The following is a 24,673-nucleotide window of genomic DNA, read 5'->3' on the forward strand; positions in this document are numbered from 1 at the left end:
GATGAGTAAATCAGACTAATAAGACTGTGTGGAGGCAGCCTCTGTTTTTTATGTCCTTACCTCACAGGAAAAGCAGAAAATTGACTTAATTTAGGTTCTTTCCTCACTCCTATCCCCTACTTACCCGCCCCCCTCCAAAAAAAAAAGTTCTTCAAAGAAGAAAAAGCAGTAACCATACATTTTATTTGTGCATTCATAACACAGAAAGAGTAGTAATTAGCTTTAGTAAGGACAATGGAATCCCTTATGTTGAGGAATAAGTTTTGTCACAATTTTTAGGACTTTCGTTTAACTCCAATAATTTTGTGAAAGTTGCAGCACCTAAACTTTTTGTGACATAATATAATTAAGATAGAGCGGTATAGAAAAGATCCTGTGGAAAACACATTTCATAATAGAGAACTACCACTTGATTATTAGAGATTTACTCCTTGCCTGTTTTTTAATGTATTAAAAGTAATGCACTACAAGAAATAAATCTATTTCCTTTAAATGTGCCTCAAGTGTTTTACAACATATCCTTTCATCAGCGATCTTACCTTTTTCTGAAGGACATTAATTTTTCTTTCTTTCACTTCCAACATGTCCTTCATATCTCGAATCTCCCCAGCAAGCGTTCCTTTCTCTTCTGTGAGGTCTTGAAGTTGTTTTGTTTTTTTATTCAGAAAAGTTTCTTTTTCCTCCAATCGTAACCGCAAGGCATCAACCTACAGTAAGTAAATCAAATATATTTAGGTTTTAGTAAAGTTCAGTAGCATATTTATTTTTTCTAATTCCCTTTTTTGTCACTTAAGAAATGTTTTATTTCTTCTCTACGTAGATTTTCCAACTTTATCTTGACATAGGCATAAAGGACACACCAAAAAATAAATCCCATCATCTTGACTTATTAAATATCTAACTCAGGGAAAATAGTGTTCCGTATCCTGTATTTAATTTGCCTAAAGCCATGAAGTGGGCAACCAGATACTACAGTCACTGCGCAGGTTTGGGTGTAGATCGGTAACCTAGAAACAGAAGTATTTAACAGGGACATGGCAGATAGGGAGATGACGAGATTCTTCATTTTGCCCAGCATGTATCACCTAAGTCTCTTAATAAATTGACCTTATGAGACTGTCTGTAGTAAGCACAAATCTCTGTCAACCAAAATAAGGGATAATCCAAGGATTTTTCTAAGCAGAAATGTCTTAAGAACCTCACCAAATTATGTTGCGTTACATAACTGCTTTTTTCCTTTAGAAACCATTCCCCCCACCCCGCAAAAGAAAAAGGAAAAAAAACCAAATCAAAAGCATTCTAACAGCCCAGAATGTGTACGTAGACCTGTTTTTCTCATTTCTTGCTGTATAAGTGATTGAGTACGCGGTTTTATTGTTCTCTTAACACAGTTCAAACAGTTCTCAAATCATGGTCAGGCAAATACTTGCTGGTGGTCTGGAAAAAACCTGTAGATCACTTGATACTGGTTTCTACTTGTATACAGTTGTTTCCATAGCCAGCTCTACTGCTAATTGCAATTAAAAATTTGGATATTCATAAAAACACTTGGAAACGAGGAAAATTAACTGGCTGTCCTCCACTACAAGAGAAGGAGAGGGGAGGAAGCCACAGCCACTTTCAAGGAGAGCAGCATAAATATTATCATCAAAAAAGAGATAAATAGTTGGTGAAGCAAGGAACAAAGTGATGAGGAAGAGGAAAATTTAAATGACAGGGTACCTGTTCAGGGCTGTACACCATTCAGACCACGGGGTTTCAAGAACTTGAAAAAGGTGTTCAAAGCAAGAGATCTTGTCACAGCTTCCTTAAAATATAATGGGATGGAATAAATCAAATACTTAAGCAGTCTTACAAGATGTGATGGTGGAGGTGAAACCATAAGGTAAAATTGCAAGAGAAAAATAGAGCTGGAAAATGAACTTCTACAAGTTCTAATGGTGCAGCTTTTCACATAGTAGGGAAGAAGACAGTCAATACTGTAATAATTCAAGGATATGAAGATACTGACTGTAGAATGTAGGAGGCTTCAAAACATGATGCATGTAATCTTTACTAATCCTGATAATTAGCAAAATGAAAAATCATACCTTTCACTAAAAATGGAAAGAGAAAGAAACATTATTCCTACAAACATGTTTATGAAAAAAAGTTTATGGAAGGGTGGCCTAAGTTGAGGAGACAAAAAATGATGTATTGTAAGGGGGGAAAAAAAAACAGCAGAAACTAAAATGAATTGGAATGCATCTCTCCAATTTAAAATGTTTATCAATTTCTTTGCTGAACCTAAAATATGCTGAGGGGGCGGGGGGCAGAACAGAACTTGATTGGTGAAATGCCAAAGAGAATTATCCATCACAAACTCTGCTCTTACTACCTTTACAATAAAAGGTATTTTTGTAATAAAATGGTAGAAACCTCAATTCAAAGCAGCAGAATACGCGTGGGTTTAACCATCAGCATTGGAGGAGCTGCACTTCACGTGCGTTGGTCCCTTCAGTGGGCACTTCCACTAAAGCACACCCATTTCCCACATCCTAGTTCAGAAACACTGTTACAGATGAATCACTGAGCAACACAGCACAGAACACTGGGGGAGGATGTTTTGGGGTAAAAAACAGATTTCATCATATATCAAGTTTTTAAAGACCAGAAGAGAGACTTTTTTTTCATGCAAGCCTCATTATTGAAGGCTAATGTGTAAATAAAGCACAAGAAAATATAGTATATATACCCATGAAATTTTGTCAGCATTTTTAAACGTCATAAGAGATCAACAAAACCAAGTTAGTGTTAAGCATTATGGATCAATCCTGCATTCCTTGCGCAGTCTGAAACTCCACCTGAGGTACAGAAGTCAAGGAGTGTATTCCCAGTGAAGTACTGCGGTTTTCCAGGAGGCTGGTTAACACACCGAAACTGAGCGCCCAGGAAAGGAGATACTGGAAATACTGCTGCACTACTTCTGCACTTGCCTTTCCGCTCCACCCAGAAGGACACGGGGCACAAAAGCACAGAGGCGGCAGCATGGGCCTGGAGAATTGTTGCAAGGTTTGCAAGCCATCAGAATGACATTATAATTTCATGCACAGTAGAGAACTAAAATGAAGAGAGTGCAATCATTTGGTATTATAAAGACAGGTTTCCTTGAACAGAGGCCATTTTGGTGATAGTTTTCTCCTGCAGCTCTGAAAGCACAAGGTGTTCGCATTAAGTAGACAGGCACCCGCTTGTTTTGGCTGCAAAGTACGCCACTGGGAGGACAAGGTCTGCACTGAAGATGCATGATGTGGCAATCGAGAATAACTCCCCACCTACAGAGAGCTGCAGGAAGTCAGGCAAGGGGGAAATTTTAGATTCACTCATCCAAATTTCAAACCTACAACTGTCAGAAAATGAAGAACAAGGGTTTAAAGTTCATATGAGCTAGAAATTCATTAAAAGTTTATTCATAATAAAAAGCTAGATGAAAGTAACTGAAGGGGCTTAAATGTTATTTTATCATTTTTAAGCTCTGCAGGTGGAATAGTCAGAAAGGGTCATATTTGTTAAGCACTTTTTTCCTAGTTAATCAGAATATTAGTAAAGTATAAAACAATCAGCATATCTAATTTATTTTTCATGATATTCCTGGTTTTGTAATGCTAAATTTATTCAAAGCAAAAGTTTTCGCAATGTCATTTTAAAAATTTGTTTGGGGGCCAATTTATATGATCTGTTGGATCTCAAAATGCATGTTCTTCCTGTTCTTAAAATGGCTCATTGCTTTTCTATACACTGGAAAAAAGATTTATATTCTACTGGATTTATTTTATTTTTAAGACTTCTTTACAACATTACAGTAACAGGATCTCGCAGTTTGTAAGCAGTGCGCAGGGTGAGATTCAAAGATTACTTTAAGCTAGGAAACAAGAAATAGTAGCAGCAAACTTTCAGACCTCCTTTGATAGAGACCTCATCTGAAACTCATTACCACATCATCTTTATACTTAATGACTTATTTGCTTCATGTCTGAACGCAATCCCTTAAGGCAAATCACAAAAGTCTCTGCTGGGCCTTTAAGCTGCAGCTGAGAAGCTTGTCATAACCCTGCTGCCGGGGAAGCTCCAGAAGGGTTCTCTCCGTCAGGCACTGCAACTCTCCAACTGCCACTGGGCAGAAGCTCCAGGCTTGCAGTCAAATGGAGCTGAAGGTGATTAGACCCAGTGGTAAACAACGCACTGGTACTGCACCCTAGCGGCTGGGCTAACACAGGAGCTTACACACGTGATGATACTGCTCTGTTCTGCTCGGCTGAACAGTTCCTGAGTCCACAGTCTTGTCTTCTCTACCCATCCTGTCCCACCCCAAAGGGCCAATCAGACAATTCTCACTCTTCACAAATTTCTTTCCACACATCCTGTCACCACAGCTCACTAGATTCAACTTGGAAATGGGCATTTTAGGCATTAAAACACAGGGAGAGTGGAGAGGATGAGTAGGTGGCACTGAAGTTCAAGCCTGCGAGTGACCACCTGTGTGGGAAAGAGGAGCAGAGTCCTGTCCCTCAGCCCCCAGTCCTGCCCTTACACAGCTGTTGAAGAGCTCCACGTGACTGGACCTTTCCACCTTTCCCTTCACCCCTAGCCAGCTCACAAGATGACGAATACATTATTTCTATGCCCTAAACAGAAGAGACAAATTCAACCTGGAGGGACAAGAGAACGTGCATGGTGATTTTTCTTTCACACCAAAAAGAAACACACAGGGAACTCTGCAGCAGAGCCACGATCTCCATCTTTCCTTTCGCTAGATTAGCGTTCAGGACATCCACACAAAAACCTTTAAGTTAGCACAAGGATTATGAGCCCAGCTGAGCCACAGAATATCAGGCATCTAGCATTTCAGAGCTGTCTGGACTGACTCTAAACGCAGAAACAGATCGTTTTCTTATTAATGTCATAAATGGGTTACTCCACAGGCCCTCGTGTAAACATAGTTGACACATTAGATCAATTCTTTCAGCTTTTTAACACTTATTAAGGAACATTCATGTTTGAGGTGAATTGCATTCTTCCATAACAAGTTACACATGGACTTAAGATCCGAATATATTTAGATGTAAGTGGTATAACTTCTGTCTAGAACCCCAGTTCCCACAAGAGATTGTTCTTAATACGACTATTTCAGTTTTCATTTAAGAATTCATTTCTAGCCTTAGTAGCTTCAAATAAAATCTTTAAAGCATAACTGAAGTACAGCTCCAATGCCATGGAGAAAAATAATCTAGAATATTTGAAACAGCCAAAGAACGTTGATCCCAGCAACCTTACTTCACACAAGGACAGCACAAGCATTGGGCAGGAAAGAGTACAGCGTGTCCTACCACAGCCTTAGGTGGCAGATCCTTTGCTCCAGTCCCAGTAGCTCCTATCCCCACTCCTCCCTCACTGGGAGATGAGCAGTTCTGCCTGCTCCAGCGCCAAATAGGATACCCTCATTGCTAACAGAGAGATAAAAGATGTGCTTACACCACACGTTCTCTGCAAGGGACGCTGGCGCTTTCTTAACAGTCCATGATGTAACCTCCAAGTCGCAGTAAATCCAAAATCCAGAGTCATACTTGAGACGTCAAACTGTTTTCTTTCCCAGCCCTTTCCCAATAAACCACAGCTCAGCAATAATAAAACATTTACAAGACAATACCTTATTTGATGCTCCCTCTTTTTTCCCCCCTTTGTGCAGAAACACTTTAATCATCATATCTTATAAATGAAGCCAAGTCCATGTGAGAGCTCAGACAAAACCCTTTAAGATCAGAGAAGGATAATATCTATAAACACAGCATGGTTTTCAACCTGTGTCATCCTTTTCTCCTTGCTAGTAGAGGAAACAATCATCAGTCATTCCTCTCCAGAAGCTATATTACATGGAGCTCGAATTAGATTGTGTCCTGACACCAATGTTGGGAAGAAAAAACAAAAGAAAAAAATCTGACAAATGTTTGTTTTGGGTTTTGTTTTGAACACCTCCTCAACCAGTGGTCAGATACACTGAGACTGATGCAGCAGAGCCCCTCAATTCGAAAAACCCACCTACCCAACGAAGCCCTGGTAATGTTGCCAGAATAGGTGTATCATCCCCCAAAACAACAGGCACAGCGAGGAGCCATTCTTGCTCTGAGTGTTCGAGGAAGGCAGAGCTCTGAGCCAGCGCCAGTCTGGGAGAGTGAATGGGCAACTCATGCTGCGTGTGGTCTTAGGTGTATAATTTATTTTCTATTCACAGGAATCCAGCGCAGACATTTACAAGAACATCAGTGATGTCAGTCATTTTCTCCTCCTCTAAATTCTTCTCTTGCCTCCAGTAACCATAAACCAAGACTTTTCATTCTCACGGTGCAAAACAAAACTACCTCAGCCTGAACTGCACGTGACCTTTTACTGTATGGTATCTGTTTGGTGGTGAGCACGTATGACATCATAAGTCAAACATGAACCTCCAGATGGTGTAACACCAAAAAGCCGTTAAATCAGTTCCTCATATTGTGGAAGACAAGCAGCAAAATATAGTACTTCATTTATAGCCAGGATGACTTTGCCAATATTAGAAATTATTTCTTCCCTGAAAACGGTACTGTGAAATCACATCTCCCCAAAATAATGAAACGATGAAGTATTCCAAATGGAGTACGCCAGTCCACTATGAGAAACGTCTGCCATTTTGTTATTCCTCTTTTACATCTATGGCGTTTTAAATATAATCTGACAGGAAATTAAATATGGGTCGTTTTACAGCAACAGATGTATTTCTGTATTTATAAGGATAAGGATTTCTGGTACACAAAAACCCTCTCTTTGGCTTTTCACTCAACACTATGTAATTTTAAGAGTCCTTAACTTATTTTTCCCAAGCTTTGGCAGTACATTTACTAGTAAGACTTGGCAATCTGAACACCACCATCATTTTCCAGAAAAATAAAGCAAAACCAGATCTGAGAGCTAACACAAAGCATTTCAAAGATGTCTGTCCAACTTGATTGCTTTTTAATTTTGCCTAACTTTTTTCCTCACCAACCACTTATTTCACCTATTTGATACAATAAACGGTCACTTGCTCTGAAAATACACAACACACTGCAAAAACTTCAGAACTGGGCTATCCATTAGAAAGAAAAGTTTATGGAAGTGGCAAAAATTGCCAAATTCAAATTCGAACTTTATTAATCTTCACGTCATCACCTGCCATTCATACCAGCTCCAGTAGTGATGTCTATTCTTGAAGTTCCTTACTGTTAACCTATTTTAATTTATATACCACATTATACACACCATTTATGAAAGTGTTTTTAGTGCTGTGGAGCTCTGTGAGGAAGTAAAATATGAAGAAGCACTACTGTGTTTCACAGTTAAGAACTGTTTAGTTTACCAGCAAAATTAAGCACATTTAAAGCAAAAGTTTGGCTGTTTTTAAAACTGGTTCTGAATTTACTAGTCAAGCACTAAGTGTACTGTAGTACCACACCCGGGGTAAGAGAGAAGGCAAACTGCGACCTATTGTCAATCTCCCTCCTAAGGCCACCTCTGCTCGGCACACGCTGCAGTCAGTACTTGCCACGGTGTCCAAGAGCTGGTCTTCTCTTCTGTCCTGTTGTTACTCTCTCTCGTTCCCAATGATCACTACAGGCTCCTCAGGGCTGTTGACCCTTTTCTGTGCTGCTGTTCGCTACATGCTCTTTGCTCTTCTAATGTATTTTGCAGCCATGTTTTGAAGAACCACTTCAGTTACTCAAAAAACAAACTTCTATTAAAGACCATAGCGCCTGTACTTACACATCTGTATGTATCTGGGGAAATGTCATACACTAAGTTTTGATAATGAAAACTAGTTTAGACCATTTTAGAGAGGGCTGTCGCTTCAATTTTCCATACAGAAGTACTGAGCTGTGAGTACAGAGAGATCCTCACGTGGGACTTTTTGCAACCATGGAGCAGAGTTGCAAGTATAGAAAGGATATCATGTGTCTTCAAAATGTCCCAACTGCACTCTCCACTTCAGAGCTAAAAAAAAAAATAATTCCGAAATACAACGATGAAACGAAAACTATCCCTTCATGATATGCGTCCCTTCTTTTTCAGTCCAATGTGATAAACACGGTATTTTCAGAGCAGTGGCTGTACCTGGTAATCCATAGGAAATTTCCTTTCTTTCAAAAGCATCTGATCTATGTAAAATTTTGGGCAGAACACAGTCACATTTGAAGCCATGATGCTTCAATTTTGTACAATTGTGCTTAACGTTCTTGTTCCAGGTTGAACCTGAGAGTTAGCTGGCTTTCTCCCTTCGCAGAGGGCATTTCCACTTTCAAGCGTTATTGCAGTAACATTCTCACCCCCTGTTGCTCTGTATTATGGTTGCTCTAGTTTAAATTTTAATTCAGCAAGCTATCTTATTTTAAAGCTGATATTTAACAGGCTCTATAGTCTTTCAAGGGTAACCTAATTTTCTGTCTTTGCTACTGTTCCAGTATTTAAGAACAGACAAAAGGAGACGGGTTCAAGCAGCTGAGATCATTGTAGTCAGGGGGAACAGACAGCAGGAGATGGTTTATAAGTACAGGGCAGTGTTGGCTGTTCACATCAGGAAAACAAGCTGGTACCGCCTTGTATCACGTCCATCACAGAATCACTGTCACAAGATCTTTCAATATTTCTGCACGAGGATGGAGGAACCCTTAGTCTCCTTTTCTTACTCACTGGAAGATGGCACCTGCAGATTTCCTAGAGCTTGCACCCTCCCTCCCTGCCAGCTTTGTCCGCCACCACTTTTACTAATCCATCTGGATTTTTCTTTCATTCTTTGTTCCCATCAGTCTAGATTATGCTGCTCTTTAAAAGAGAAAACTGGTAATACTGACTGGTCAAGCTACACTGGAAAAGGTTTTCGCTGGACCAGAGATTGTAGCCAGGAGATAAATGGTTGCCTCAGGCAATTTGAAACTCATCCTTGTGGAACATTATATGCCACAAGGAATTCTGATCATCTGTAACTTCTCAATGCAACCAACTGCCTAACCGCTGTTTTCTACAATTTTGTATCTTTGCCTACTCCTATCACTAAAATTAGGTAGTTTAAAGCAGCCAGCCCAAAGTTCAGAATTCAATATTCAGCTCAGTTCCAGCAAATTTTGGGAAACACATGGGAATTGTAACTCATGTGCTAATACTTAAAGTTTTTGTTAATAAAACTTCCACCACTAACCTTACCTCATTGAACTTACCTCACTGCCTCACCATTTTTATGCTTACTATAAAACTATAGCTGTCATAATATTTTTGAATTACTGCAAAAGGAAGTCAGTCATTCCAGAGTCAATGTTATTTAGCAACATAAAGATAGTAATAAATTCAAAATACTTAAAACCAATTTACAAAACTATCAATCTTGGAAGCTTTTAGCTTTTGAAATTTCTGTCTCTAATAACATTCAAATTTTATTATACTGTAACAGATTAATAGAAGGATAACTAAAAGGCCATGATGTTCTTTTTTAAAGTCATGCCAATGAATTTCACTGCTTCATAAAAAATGTGTAGAATTTCATATTAGTGTAAGAATCATCAGTAAATATCTGTTAGCTTTATACACGATAAAAATAGAATTTAATAGACTGCTTTTCTCATTTTATTTTTTTATAGTAGTAGGGGTTACAAACTGTTCACATAGCAGTGAAAAAGTGACTTTCAAAAAGCACGTTTAGGTTTGTACCCTACTCGGAACATTCAAACAACGGAGGTGCCTGTAGGTGAACCTCTCTCCAGCTGAGCTAGGGAGCCTGTGTAACACTTGCTGCGTTACGCTGCAGCTCTGACCTCTCAACTTCACAGGTTTTGAGTGAGAGACGTATCTCGGAGAAGAATCTTGTAATTCGCCCAGTTCTAAGGCTGGAAGGAACACCTGTTCATCACCCACTTGTTTATCGCCATCCCTACACCAATCAGTCCAGCTGGGATCAGCTTGTCTACAAGCTTATCTTCTGGGATCCACGGCCAGCTCATAAACAGTGACATAAACCAGCTTGGTCAATATTTTTTATTTATTCATAAGAACACAGTGAACAGAGAAGAAGATTAAAACAATAAGCTAAACATGTATTGTTTACTTCAAGTATAAACCAGCATTTTCTTCAAGAAATATGCCGGTTTGACTTTTGTATCTCTCCTGCCCATGTTCTTCCAGAGATCAAGTTATAACCTTTTCCCTGCAAACTGCTGCATTTTTCTCAACAGTGAACAAGCTTCTAACTACTTGTAATCTCTCCGATGAAAAATTAACCTCTAAAATTTTCCAAATATAAAAGCTGACAGGAAGTTCTTCATAAGGAAAAAATCTGAAGTTTCAGTTTGCCAACACCTGGCATACTCTCAATATTTATGTATTTCAACTAGAGCTGGCGGGATGCTACCAGACCCTCCTACAATCAAGCTTTTAAAAAGACAAAAGGATAAAAAAGGAACTCTAATAAAGATATAATATGGTACTTTGCAGGAAAATTCTGCACTTGAAGATGTGCTTATTCAGGAGGTGTCTCTCTAACCATGCAATTAGAGACATCAGGCACCCTCTCCAAAAGGCTTGGATAGTATATTTTTCTTTTGGGGTTTTTTCTTAGCTTTGTGGTCAGTCTTTTTCACCCATGCAGATCTGGGGAGTATATTTTCTTGTAGTACAGAGCTGTACCAAAATACTCTGTCCACATGCTGTTTTTTGAATTAATTCCCCTTTTACAGCATGCAGCTGAGTTTGGGTGATATACAGAAATAATTCAATTGGTAACAGTACACAAATTAAGAATTACTATAAATACCAAGTGTTTGCCCGGAGGAAAGACAATACGTTGACTATACAATTTACTAACTGTAAAAACAGACTGCACTGAGCACACTCAGTAAAACGTTCTCTGCCTTTATCTTAATAAATTACGCTGAACTACGCAGGCATATCAGAGGCACATGGACCTCACATCAGAGGCCCCTGGAACAGTAAGACCTACGGTGAGGAACAGAACTCAACCTTCTGGTCTGCTCTGGCGTTGTGTAACAATCAAGTCGTACACATATGCCCAGAATACCTTCTTTTCCCCTACGAAAAGCCTGATGCTACAGAGACTCAATGCACGTATACAGCTGGCAAAACAGCCTTTGAGAAAATCCCCTTTCGCAGAGGGTACCTGTACTGCCCAGGGGCTTCCAGCTCTGCTGGAAGTTGCTGCTATAATAGCATCCTATAAACTCAGAAAACGACAGCAACTGGAACTGCCGTTTGTTCAGAACTCCAGAATGTCCTTGCATCTAGATGCGAAATACTACATTACTTACAGTGGCTTTGACAAAAGCTTTCAAAAAACCAAATAATTTCAATCTTTATCTGACAAGCTTTAATTTCAATAAACAACGCTGAGGTTTCTAGTGGAAATCTTTTTACAAGATTAAGATGCAGCACGTATCAGACGTGCTTTCTCTTTCACCGGCTGCACCAGTCAACTGTTACATCCTCTTTCCACGTCTCTCCTCAGTCCTCTGTGATTATGATCTCCAGCTTAAGCACTAGCACTATTCAAGGGTAGATTCAAAAGTAAGAACTCTAATGGGAATGGGATCCATGCTGCAACCAAACTGAATGTACTGGTCTGAACCAGACGGCATAAAGCACCTGTGTAGAGAAACCCTACCCGAGGTCTGTGAAACAAACCCTAGCTGGCTCAGTTAAGCACTAAATCGAGTAAGTATTAAATCTGAAAATTTATACTGTGCTAGCAGACAAGTTGCAAATTAACTTCAAAAAAATGAAATTAAAAGTGAAATTCTATTTTACATTCTTTGTTCTACCAGGCCAAGGACACAAATTTCATGGAATTCAGAAGTCAGGTCTGCTAAAACAAGAAATAAGAGAAAACTAAGAGACTAGATAATTAACTTATATCTTTCTAGAAAGAAAACCGGAAGTTATGCAAGAACAGATTACCTCAGGAGAGATCTTTATTTCCATACTCAAGGAGCTGAACCATATTTTCTCAAGTGTTTGAAGTAATAATTAGTAAGTAATATTAAAAGCAGGGTTTTTTTTTTATACGGACTCAAAGTTCCGTAAATAGACCCTAAAAGACCTACTCTGGCATATAGTAAGATCCATTCTTGGTAAATGTTTACCTCTGTATCTACTAAACATTAAAAAGATTTAAAAACTGATAGAGATGTCCCAGAACATTCTAAGCTATTCAAGACAGCACAATAAATAGTAATAAATAGTTCTTTAAATAGCAAAGTTTGCACATACTGTTCTCAGAGACGGTTTTAATGAAATCTGTTTCAGGAAATGCACTACACACAACAGGTTTTTTGCTTCCTGCAAGTGGTAGGTTGATTTTAGGGTCCGCATAAGTACACGTGGGTCTTAGATCAGGAGTAAAAAAAGGTATTGATCCCAGTGTTTGTAAAGATAGTCTTTGTCACATTAGGTTTATTTCTCAACCTAGTGGACCTGATCAGAACCTGGTGTAGTGGAAGGTGTCTCTGCCCACGGCAGATGATCTTTAGGGCCCTTCCAGCCCAAACCAGTCTATGATTCTACGATCTTCTGAGCCCTATAAGAAATTGCTCTGTGAAATGCTCCATCGTATATATTAGTTAAATTCTGTGAGTCGTTGTTCAGAGACATCTCGCAGCTGGAAATAACGAGGTAATATTGCTAAGCTATTTTGTTATTAACAAGCATCTCTCGAAGCAGACTGCACTGCTATCAAAAAAGCAGTGCAGCCGTTTTGCCTATCTTAGCCATTGCAAGTATATTTACTGTTTTTGCTGGAAACAGACTCCTAAGTCATTTTCAGAGGTAGCGCTGGCCTGTGACAAGAATTCCAGACAAGGAAAGACTCCTTAGACCGTAAGAGGTTCTCCGAGATGCAGTATGTCAAGAAAAGACTAAAAGAGCAGTTTCAGATTCCAAATTGGTAACTCCTTTTTTAGATCATCTCTCCGGTAACATTCTTTAGGCATTTTACATAGCACTGGAGAAGGCATTTTACTCTAAAAAATCTCAGTCATCACAGAAATGGTAGGTTTTCACCCAATATTTTAAGTGTTTGAAAAGTCTAAGATACTTAGACCCAGCAATACTGCAAAGAAATGCAAGAGATTAGAACTAGGGTCATAAAAGCAACAGTTTTATTCTTTGTACAAATACAGTGCTTATACTAAGGGTCACGTGGCAAATTAAAAAGTTATGCAGGAATGAAATCAGACGTAAGTTTCAGTTGCAGGTTTCCTAACATACTTACAGAGGTTAGCTTGCCAAATATTTTTACTGAATTCAGTCTGCCAGATCACCTAGCAGCAAGTAGAGATGTGTCAGGATCTGCTCTTGCATTTAGTTATTACGCAGCTGGAAGCTATAGGTTTACTAGTTTACCACAATTATATTCCATCTGGGAGACACTCTGTTTTCTCAGGACAAAATAGCATCTGCCCACAAGAGACAAAGCAAACTCCTACATGCTGCTTTCGTAACAATCATGACACTAAACCAGCTATGTAAAGTTAGATATGAAACCAAACCCTATCACGGAAATGGTCTTGCACTGTCAAATATGTAAGGAATACTTCCAGGAAAAGAACCAGCAGTGAAATAACTCACAAAAACTCCTTTCAGAGGAAAATCCCTACAACCTACAAGAACCAACAGTGACAGCCAAGACTTAGGGACTAAACAGACTCCTCAACTAAACACCAGTTCAGGGAGAATATAAGCCAACTCTAATTCTTCACAGGACAAGAAAGCCTAGAACTCACAGAGCTCTTAACTGTAATTTCTAGGATGCCAACATTTTTTCCTTCTCCAGAATCTGCAAGACAATACTAGATATCACGTACAATATATTACAATTCAGAAAGAGAAACTCCATGAACTACATATCCATGCTTGATCCTGCACTGCAGTAGAACCTGCAGGGAAAACTCATTAAACCACAATCACCAACACTGAAATAATTGGAAGAAATCTTTCCTTCTTCCCCATCTCTCTTCGAGGAATCTACGCTCTATAAAGCTAGTAATCAGAAAAAAAATGTGGCTAATATAGACCTAGTACAACCAGAGCGTCACAAGAGTACGAAATCCCAGGGCCCTCTAAATCCTGCATAAGCATCCCAGATTTTTTACAGACTTGATTTGATGTACTATTTGCTACAAGGGAAAAAATGTTGGTGATTCATAACTCCCATATGTTACAAAGAAACAGGGGGGAAAAAAAAAAACCACAATGGGGAAATGGGGGAACTATCTAGCCACAATACCCCCAATTTTGTACAAGGCAAACAACTCGTTCCTGACATCTCGTTCCTCTAGGAAGTCCTCCAAAACAGCTTCAAACAAAATGCCTATAACTAAAATTAATACTCTGATGGATATTAAAATGCCCATTAAAAATGGTTCACAGAACAAAGCTACAAAATAACACCTACAAACTTCTCAGCTAGTTCTGTGTGATGAAAATGGTGATCCCTAAGAGAGCCCAAGGCCAGTTACAAATTTGGCAATTCCGTTTGCGGAATCACCAACACATAGAAGAACAAAACTGTATGACTGCATCTAGTGGACCAAAAAAAAAAAAAACCACACACAACCACCGACATTTTCCAGAATAGTCTAATTTTCTCACAGCAACCATCAAAAGCACATAGAACTGAGCTTATCTGTATTATCCTTGGCTTGGGAGAGCCTTCATCCATAAACTGGATTAAAACCTTCTCTAAAATAAGACTCAAAGGAAGACAACTAGAACTACAAAAGGGTCGAAATATAGCCACTGATAACATGAAAAACCTTTTCATTTTTTCCAGGACCTTTCAAAATGAATCTTTTTCTCGCTTTGGTTTGCTCTAAAAAGTGAATTTAGAAAAAGTTTACCAAAAATAGTAATCATTTTTGTTCAAAGATAGATTCCACCTTTTTCAAGGCAGAAGGAGAAAGAAACATTTGACAGATCTTTTTGGTTTTGTTTTTCCGCACACAACAAATCCAAGTTGTTGGAATGCCAGACTGTGACATGTAAATAATAACAACTGATCAAATACAACTGATCAATACAAGCTACAAGATTCTGAGCACAAACTGACAAGACTACCTCATAAGAATAATTATTTTTTTCTTATGTATTTTAGAGTCTGGTCAGATTACCACAAGTAAACAATCTGAAGTTGTTTAAAACCTCATTCATGCCTGAGTTGGAAATTACTATTCATTAGCAAATACATCATAACCAAAAGACAGAGGAATGTCACCGGTTCAAAGCAGCAAGATGGCTAAAATGATCCCAGCAAATGAAACCGCAGTACAACGATATATTTGAGCCAAGCCTTTTTAGCACAAGAAAGATTTTCCGTTTTCCTGATCGTCCCTCTAACTTCCCTCTATACCTCTCCTATCCTGAATTAATCTTTCTGGAACCTGACAGAAGCATAAACTGCATTTCAAATGAGATCTCATGGAGTACATTAAAATATTCCCCATCCATAACAGAAATCTCTCTCCTGATACATTCTGGGATCATACTTTCCACAGCCACGTTTTATTGGTGACTAACAGCAGCCTTCTGACTAACACAGTGTTATCATCTTTACATTATAGAAGTTCTAGTTCTAGTCCTCAGCAACATAACCCTGCATTTTGTACTACCACATCTTATCCATTTGTCTCACTCCAGAATTCAAGATCCTTCTCCTCAGCACTGCTAGCGGCTCCAATCTGAGCATCAACACGAAATCTTACGCATGTGCTTCCGATGTCTGGCAAGCCTCATCGCAGTATCACGTCTTGAGATGCTTCAAAAATAATTTCGCCTGACCTGGTCTTTCTCCTTCCATACTGTCTACACTGTTTCTCTGTTAGCCAGTATTTCACCAGTTCTACCACTCCTGGACTGAAGAGTCTCCCACTTTAATTACTTGAACAGGATACAGCATGAAAAGCCTTAATAAATTCCCACTACATTAGGCGTAAGGTATTTTGTCTACAAGATCAGCACCATTCTCAAAGAAGAATCCTGCCTTAGTCTAATTTAGTACATGTCATAACCACGACGGTGGCACAGCAGCTCTCTGAAAACAGCTGAGAAGGTTTTTTTCATACCAGAGAAATATTCTTCTATGGCACATGCAAAGGGGGATACTCAGAATAATATATGCTTTTACTTTAGACACAAAGAGATTTTTACTACTTATTTCACGCTTGCTACCCAGACTGGGAACAGAAGTGGTACAATTCTCTTCCAAACCCTGTGCTGGCAGTGAAGTTGCACACATTGAGTAACTGTTATGGTCTATACAAAATACCACCAGAATTCCTGCTTTTTTTATAGACCATCTTCAGAAAAACGTTCGTTGAAAGTTTCTGTACTTGAAAATATGTCTTTGAAATACTTCTAGGACTGAAACCTGTAGGATTTTAACCCTTTCACTCTGTTTACCCTTAAATATGAAGATATAAATGACTATGGAAAGGATTTTGCTAATATGCCATAGAAAAAGTGCAAGAACGTTTAAGATAACAGTTAACCGTTCATCACTCTCAGTATTCATTGTAGTGTACATATTATATTCAGTGTACATGCTTTTTAATCTCTATATATTTAGTGCATAGAGATGTATATGCGTATTCACGTGCAAACAAATACTACTGCTAAAATAAGTAATTTAACACAGAAGTAGAGGCTACATGAAAGCAGATTTACTCTTCCTGGAAATGAAACCTGAGTATGAAATTCATTCCCCAGTCTCTGACAGTTGACATTAACAGGGAGCAATATAAATCTGCACTTCAAGAAAATTCTCAAAGTAAATAAATAAATAAAGCAAGTATCATTCCTCATCTGTTTTTCTTTTCCTGGAAAGCATTCTGAAAGTAATCTTTTTTCCAGACATAGATTATTCTGCATTGGGTGAAATTCTGCTCCTTTTTCCAATCTCCTCAAAAGAGGGAAACTAAAGATAAATTTCAAGAAACAGGACAATGCCAGCACACACAAAAAAACCCTTGAAGTTCAGCACAGATTAACTGCATAGATGTAATTCAATTTGCACAGTGCAGGATCCTATCAGCACATGCGAGTATCACAATACCTTCTCACGAAAAAAATAGAACCAAACCCCCAGAAACCCCCCACCTTTCCAACCCAGTAAGTTTAAAAGGACACGTTAAAGACCGAATAGCGCTCTCTGCAGCCGTCAAGCTGTCCTAAAGAATACCAAGCGGCTTTCCCTGGGTGATGGAATGTAGCAACACACATTTCACACAGTTTAACTAAACAGCAAAATAGAAAAGCACTTTGGAGCTTAAAATGATGCTTCAAAGAACTTAATTTCCAAGTATTCCTTTGGTAAGGCAGCTTAAGGGTGAAGGGAAGAGCTAGCAGTTAGAGAATAAAACCAACCATGTACAATTTTAATTAATTTATTAAATAGAGATCTCCTTAAGCTTTCATTACAAAAGCATATTATTTGAGGATATATAGGTGTATTAGCCTCTTTTCTTTCCATCTCACTTGACAAAAAACAGGTGGTTTTTTAGGCCTATCATTCCTGAAAGTTAAATGTAGGAGAGGAAAGTCAGCCCTTGTTCTTCCTGCATATATTACACCCCCAGTAATACCTCTGCAGTCTGCCTGTAAACTTGCGCAGACACAATTCAGTGTCTCTGTAACTGAAACTCTCCAAACCTTTCTATTATTTATGCAAGAAGAAATATAACCCTGTCCCCTTGTTATCTCTGTACTGGATTGCAAGACCTAACTGAAATATGTGTATAGATTTTTAATGCTAATAAAAAACAAGCCGAGGGAGCACCAAGTGTCTTTTCAGAGTAATAAAATAAAATAGCCCCCATACGTTCTTATGATTTCTTTATATATACATACAAACTTCTACATTTTATATATATGTATATATAAATACATAAGGCTTTGCCTTTAATAGGCATTTAGCCACTGAAATTGCATGGTTAATTATGCCCTTAACTGGCTCTTTCTTCTTTTTGAAGATCTTAATTCCAAGAATCTCTCTAAAGACTTAAACTGGCATCATTATCCTAGCAACATGCATGAGTAAATGAATCTAAGGAATACTAAAAGGTTTTTACCTCAGTGTAGGCATCCTGTATCAAAAACACTTAAAAGTTTATAAAAAATTCACTTCAGGTAATGTCATTCTTTAATATAATCTATTGCTTGACAGAACAATAAGGGTTCTTCTTCAGCACAATTGCTGGTTATAATTAATGACAGTAAATTATGCCAGTTTTATATACATGAATATTTTTCCTGTGAATTACATAACATTACGCATCCAAAGAATATAAAACAGGACTTAATTATCCTCAAGGTCACATGCTATATAAATCATTAAGCCATCGAAAAATAGAAGCCTTGAAACAAAGATGGGATCCTGAGTTTGCAAGCAGTGCAGTCCTTAAAAAATGGAATTCAGATGGCAAATGCACATCAGATTTCAAGCCTCAATATGCATGACAGAGCCTTTCAATGACAGTAGCAGCCTTTCCCTGGTCAAGTTTTCAACACTGGATTGCAATCCTCTACACTAAAATGTTCTCCTCTTATTTAGAAAGAAATTTATTTTTACAGAACTTCATGATTTCTCTTTCAACCATGTCACTGGTTGAGAGGGCAAGTGAGACAATTGTAAATCAGATAAGTTTGAGTCTTTCTCTTTTAGCTTTTAACAGCAGATGACTGATTACGCCACTATAACAAATACCTTTGAAATGTTTAACTTACTAACACAGTTAAAAGGAAAAAACCGAAATCCTAAATATGTAATTCATAAAGCAGCATATTTTCCTTAATTAATTTTCTCAAAGTTTACAATATCTGTACTAATTCTCTGTAACTAGATATTTTCTGGATCCATTCTCAGAGAATCTGTGCAGAATAAACATTCGAAACATCTTAAAGACTAACTAAAACCATCTTTCTACTACACTGCAAGGCAAATGATTTTTGGATGTTTTGCATTTTTATGCTAAGTAGTGCAGCTGCAATTGATAAAAAGCAATCAAGCTAATTTAAATCAATCATGCCCAGGAGGTTCTCATCACTTGTATAAAATGCTCTCACACTCACCTTAAGGCTTTACTACATCAAGTAGCTTCCCACCCTTCCCCAAATTTTGGTACCTTAAAGTTTCCTCTGCATGTTATGCAATGAAGAAAAGGAAATATAATTCCTACAGAATAAGAATCTTTGTAGCTTTACACTACATCTCGAACCTGTGTGCGTCATCTGAATTAAATCTCAGGTTCACACTACCACTTGAGCACAAACACTATTTATCACAACACAGCAACACTGTACCTTTAGTGAACGTCACAGCATCAGGTCAAAGGCAAAGCAAACTTCTAGCGTTCCAGGTGCCCAACTGTCACCCTCTAATGCATAATCTGGATTACATTAGTGAGGTCATAGCATATGTTTGAATTTATTATTTTGATTTCTCAGTATGGCACATCACAGCTGCCATCCTGAGTTCCCTCTCAGGTGCTGCATTTGACATTTTAAAAGATGATTGTTTATATTTTAAAATTTTCCCCTATGATTGCCACTACATTTTAGACCTATAAAACTATTATTACCGTGCAAAACCTCTTTTCTAGATGGGGAAAACCCGAAACAATGGATCCGAATTCTGTTTTGATTTCTGTCCGTGTGGCCAACCTCCACAGCACGTGGTTATGGGGTTCAGTACAGCAACTGGAGATGGAAGCAGACAACTTCCACATAACTGTGCCCTGGATCTCTTTCACCTTCATGAAGACATGAAACCAGTTGACAGCAGGTACTATCAGATTGACTTAAATCGCTGTCACGTCTTTTTTCATGATCTCTTTGAGAAGCTGCTCATCAAAACCATTTGCTCACTGTTCCCACGGAAGCAAATAGAGAAAATATGAAAACATCAAAAAATTCCTGCAACTGGCCATGGGAAGGTTTGAAAAACATGCCCCAGTCTTCAAATCAAAACCAGCGTCTGTCTCAGTAGAGAAAAAGAAGATATAACCACTGAAATTATCTTCCTAATAATTTTTGGTCTATGTGACACATGGGGTTTTGTTGGATAGGAAAGGTTCTCCTTTTATTGATGGAATACACTGAACTGTTCAATAACACATTAAATCAGATTTTCATCAAACCATTTACACTTTAGAACTGTAAGTGGATAATAATTTTTGGACTTACAACTAATAATTATTGTAATTAATAACACATTGCAACTCTGAGCTCATGTTCTAGAAATGCTTCTTTCAGTTGTTCTTCAGAACACAAACCCCTCCACAACAATAGCTAAACCAGCACAAACCAAAGCCAACTAACTGGAGGAAAAAAGGCAGCGCCTACCTTGGGGGTGTGAAGCCTGGCTCTGGAACATGTGAGATCATACTCAGAGATCCGTGCCCAGTTTGGACTTGCCCAGTACAAAACAGATAGTGAAATACTGGCATGAGTCCAGATGAGGCCACACCTGGATGGTCACGGACTGTAGCACAAAATGTACCCGGAGAGGCTGAGCCCCAGCACACTGACAAGAAAGCCACAGCTGTCTTCAACTACTTAAAAGGGAGGATGTGAGAAGATAGAGACAAACTCTTCTCAAGGCTGCGCTGGGAAGGAATGAGGTAACCGGAACACAGAAATTCCACCTTGATGGAGAGAAGCCACAGTTTTTACCACAGGCTTGGGCAACTACTGGAACCAGTGCCTAAAGAGGTTATGGAATCTCCATCCCTGAGATATCCACAACTTCACTGGACACAGCCCTGACCAACCTCCCCTAATTAAGACCCGCTTTGAGCAGAAGCTTGGTCTAGATGGCCTCTACAGCACCCTCCCAAGGTGCATGATCCTGTGATTCGCCTGAACTTAAGCCTTAATCTAAGTCTCACATACCTCCTGCACTAAAACCACAGACAACAGACATGTCTGCACTAACCCTGGCACCACAACGCACCGCGCTAGGAAGTACCTGCTGGAAGAGGAAGCAGCTGCAGACCAACTGCACCTCCCTGGGGATCTCCCCGAAGTCACAGAGATGGGCTCGCAGCCACTGGGCTGCAGGGACCGAGCGTGACATGCGCTGCATAAGAGAGAGTTACGAGGTCTCAGAAACGCAGCCGTCCTGTCTTTCTGTGCGTGAGGTAAGTGGTAAGAATTTACTGTGCAACTGTGCTTTAACCACCCTTCCCACAATGCAGCCGAGCAACAATCTCCCGGGGTTTACACTTGTCTATAGTGGTTCTAATGGCTTTTAGGCAAGAAGTATTTTAAAAGAGAGTTTGCTAGTAACTGCAAAAGAGAAATACTCAAAAAAAAAAAAGCTTAAGAATTACCCAATCCAACATAAGCCAAGGAGAACATCAGATTTCAAATCAAACTATCGGAAACCCACTAGAAAGACAGCTTTTCTTGGGGACAGTCCACCACGAAAAACTGCCAAAGTTTCAATTAAATACAAGGCAGAAATTACTTACAGGTACAACCTGAATGCTATTTTTATTCTCACAGTGTGGTGTGTTATGTTCAGCGACAGTAAAACCAACAAGAAAAAAATACTATATTCCCAGTTGATATTACCAGAAATTGCAGAGAATAAAAACAACACCCCTGCCAATGACGACACATGTTGAGAATGTGATGAACACACACTTAAAACATCAGATACTTTGAGCGGTAGGCATGCAACCTGAAAGCTAGTGAAATTCATAAATCGTGGACCTGTACACAGCAAAAATCAGGCTCACCTTGTCCTTTATCACAGCATCCTGCTATATTCAGAGCTGTATTTAGCCATTGCTATTCACACATGTTGTTAGCTAGCTATAAGCACTTTCTTTTTTGTTAATATTTTAATTCAATTTCTAATATTTTCAGAAAAAATGACATAGAATAATAGAATAATTACAATCTGCTTTTTTAATAGCTACAGCTATATTACGTCACTGTGGACAAAAATAAAGACCAGTCTCTTCCCTTCACATCTTTATTATAAGGCAAAATGTATTTTAAAGATTAGTTAGATTGCAACGGAATTGCTCTAGCTAAAATAAGAGGCTGAATACCAGTGACACATTGGCATAAATTAGAATATACACTTATGCAGGATTTTAGAATCAGGTGGTCTATTTAGCAAGAAAAGCCCAAGAAATGACAGTGCTTGATGAACAGAACACAGCCACAATCTTGCGTAGCAAAACTAATACTTAGGACCTCACCGGTATCAATAGTAAATGCTTACGTACAACCCTGGTCATAGCAACTGCCTCACTGCAGAAGGCTTTCAGGCTGGTCAGACACTATTTGCCCTTCATAAATCCACGCTGGCTACTCCCAGTCACTTTCTTTTCTGTCTTATATTCGGAAAATGGCTTCCAGAAATATTCTTTCCTTATTGTGACCTTCCCAGGGATCAACGTGAGGCTTACCAGCCCATAGTCCCCTAGATCCTCCTTCCTGCCCTTCTTAAGAGCACCATTTGCTTTCTTCCTGTCCTCAAAAACCTCCCCCAACCACCACGACCTTTCACAGATAACTGGTGCAATACCATGGCACTTGTAGGTTCATTCTAGCAAGGCCAAGACACTGGGGTGAGTCCAGCTTGTTTCAACGTTCCCTGACCTAATCCCTCCTCCACCGAGGGCAAGTTTACATAGCCCTGGACTTCTGCACTGGTTTCAGAGACGTGCAATTGCTGCAGCTTGGTCTTACCAGTAAAGACGAAGGTGAAGGAGGCATTCAGGCACCTTGGCCTTCTCCGCATCCTTTAGGATCAGGTGTCCTCACTCATCAGCAAGCCTAGATTTTCCCTAGTCTTCTGCTACAGAAGACTAGGGAAGTGCCTACAGAAAGCTTTCAGATGGGCTTTGGCTTTCTTAACCCTTTAGCTGCATGCTCAGATGGGGTCTCCCTATTCCTCCCCAGGTCACTGGTGCCTGCTCCCACACTCTGTATCGTTGCTTCTTATTTAGCTTCATCATTAGAAGAGAAGGAATGAGAGCTGATTTCAGTTATACGAAAGAGACGATTTATAAAAAACGCATGGAACCAAAACATTCTCATATATTTTAACAATTCCAGAGAGCATTCTTTGTCCAGGAAAAACACACATGACCTAAGCTTACCCTCTCACTAGGTATGTGACAGACTGCTTCAACATTTATGCTAGAGCACGGAATCACGCTGAGAGAGAAAGATAAGAGGAAACTGGCACTTGCTTGGCTCAAACCAACAGAGCTGCAGGACTGGGGAACAACCATGAGTCACCAGTGCATGTGAGTCTAGGTCAAGTCTGGCAAAGATTTCCTGCCTGATTTAAACTTCGTTTATTTAGTCCAATAACACTTTTCCTAGAAATGGAGAGCAGGCTGACCACACATGTGTCTGTCTGTATTTGTGGCCTGACACTTGGCAGGAAAAACTTCATTATGTTTACGGTTATGCTTAGGAAAACTACTCTCAGTTGTTTCCAGTCTGTTGCAAATGTAAACCCACAAGCTGTATTAAATATGTACTATTGTACTTACCACAACTTTATGAAATCACGCATAAAATCCTAAAATGGGATAAAATAAAGGCAAGTTCTCCTCCCCCCCACCTCCCACCACCCCAATTTCTGGCAACATTTGAAAATAAACAAGAAAGCAAACCAATCTTTATATTGAAAGGTCAGCCACGACCTTATTTACAGGGAAAACAAAACTGGCCTAAAAAAAATTTATTCAGTAAGGAAAAAGCGATTTTCTTTTATATCAACTCTGTAGAAAGATGAAAGAGTTTCACAATGAAATATCTTAGTAATTATCTGTGTCTATTAATAAAGAAAACGGAATTTCTTCTAGCCAAAAAAGTAAAATGAAATTTACACTTGCCTCAAAAATGAAATAAATTAATAGTAAGGGAAAAGGTTACTCACTGCAACTCAATGTGGTTTTGACTACGTATCACAGAGAATTAAGGTTAACATTAGCATAAAACCAGGAAATTTAACTATAAATATCCAAAGACAGAGGAGAACGTGGAGCCATACCATGATGCAAAATACACGTTATCTGAAATTCAGTGTAGCACAGTGTCCATCAACAACTGTGCGTTATGTTATGCTTTAGAGTTCTGCAACATATAAAGGATCAGTGAAGCATAATCTAGAGCTCAAATATATCTGAGCACTTTCTCCTTTACAGTTTCCTTTCTTGCCCTCTAAAGACTCTGCTTATTTACACGTGACTTTGCCGTGTATCTAAATTTCAAGGTGAAAGATGAGCCTCCAGTACCAATCTTTCCATCTTCCATGCAAGCCTTTGACCGAAGAACCACTTCTGTCGGGCTGTATTCTGTTAGACAGAGCAAGCAGGCATCAAGAATGCTTTCTGCAGAAATACAAAGAATTCTAGTAACTTCTATTACCACTGGTAGTGATTTCTACCAGAAACTTTCTTCATTTTACTTTATTATTTGTCCTAAGTTTTAAGGCAACATTTGTGTCCTCGGTGAGAAATACTTCAACTGCAACATTGCTCCAAATTTACTACTGAAAAACACCGTAAGTGTTTGACAATAGGAAGTAACTTTCTCCAGTCTT

The 24,673-nt window shown here is 38.9% G+C and overlaps 1 protein-coding gene across 1 annotated transcript in view; it reads right to left on the bottom strand.

The window, feature by feature from the left end:
* The window catches only part of ERC2 (ELKS/RAB6-interacting/CAST family member 2), a gene marked incomplete at both ends in the record, with an annotated part of 150,767 nt that overhangs the window by 59,587 nt on the left and 66,507 nt on the right, over window positions 1–24,673 (bottom strand). Inside the window, one exon of the mRNA XM_010132543.1 lies at window positions 540–707. Coding sequence (XP_010130845.1) covers window positions 540–707 — 168 coding nt within the window. The remainder of the gene's footprint in view (window positions 1–539; window positions 708–24,673) is intronic.

Source organism: Buceros rhinoceros, unplaced genomic scaffold, assembly GCF_000710305.1.
Source record: "Buceros rhinoceros silvestris isolate BGI_N320 unplaced genomic scaffold, ASM71030v1 scaffold18293, whole genome shotgun sequence".
NCBI lineage: Eukaryota > Metazoa > Chordata > Aves > Bucerotiformes > Bucerotidae > Buceros > Buceros rhinoceros.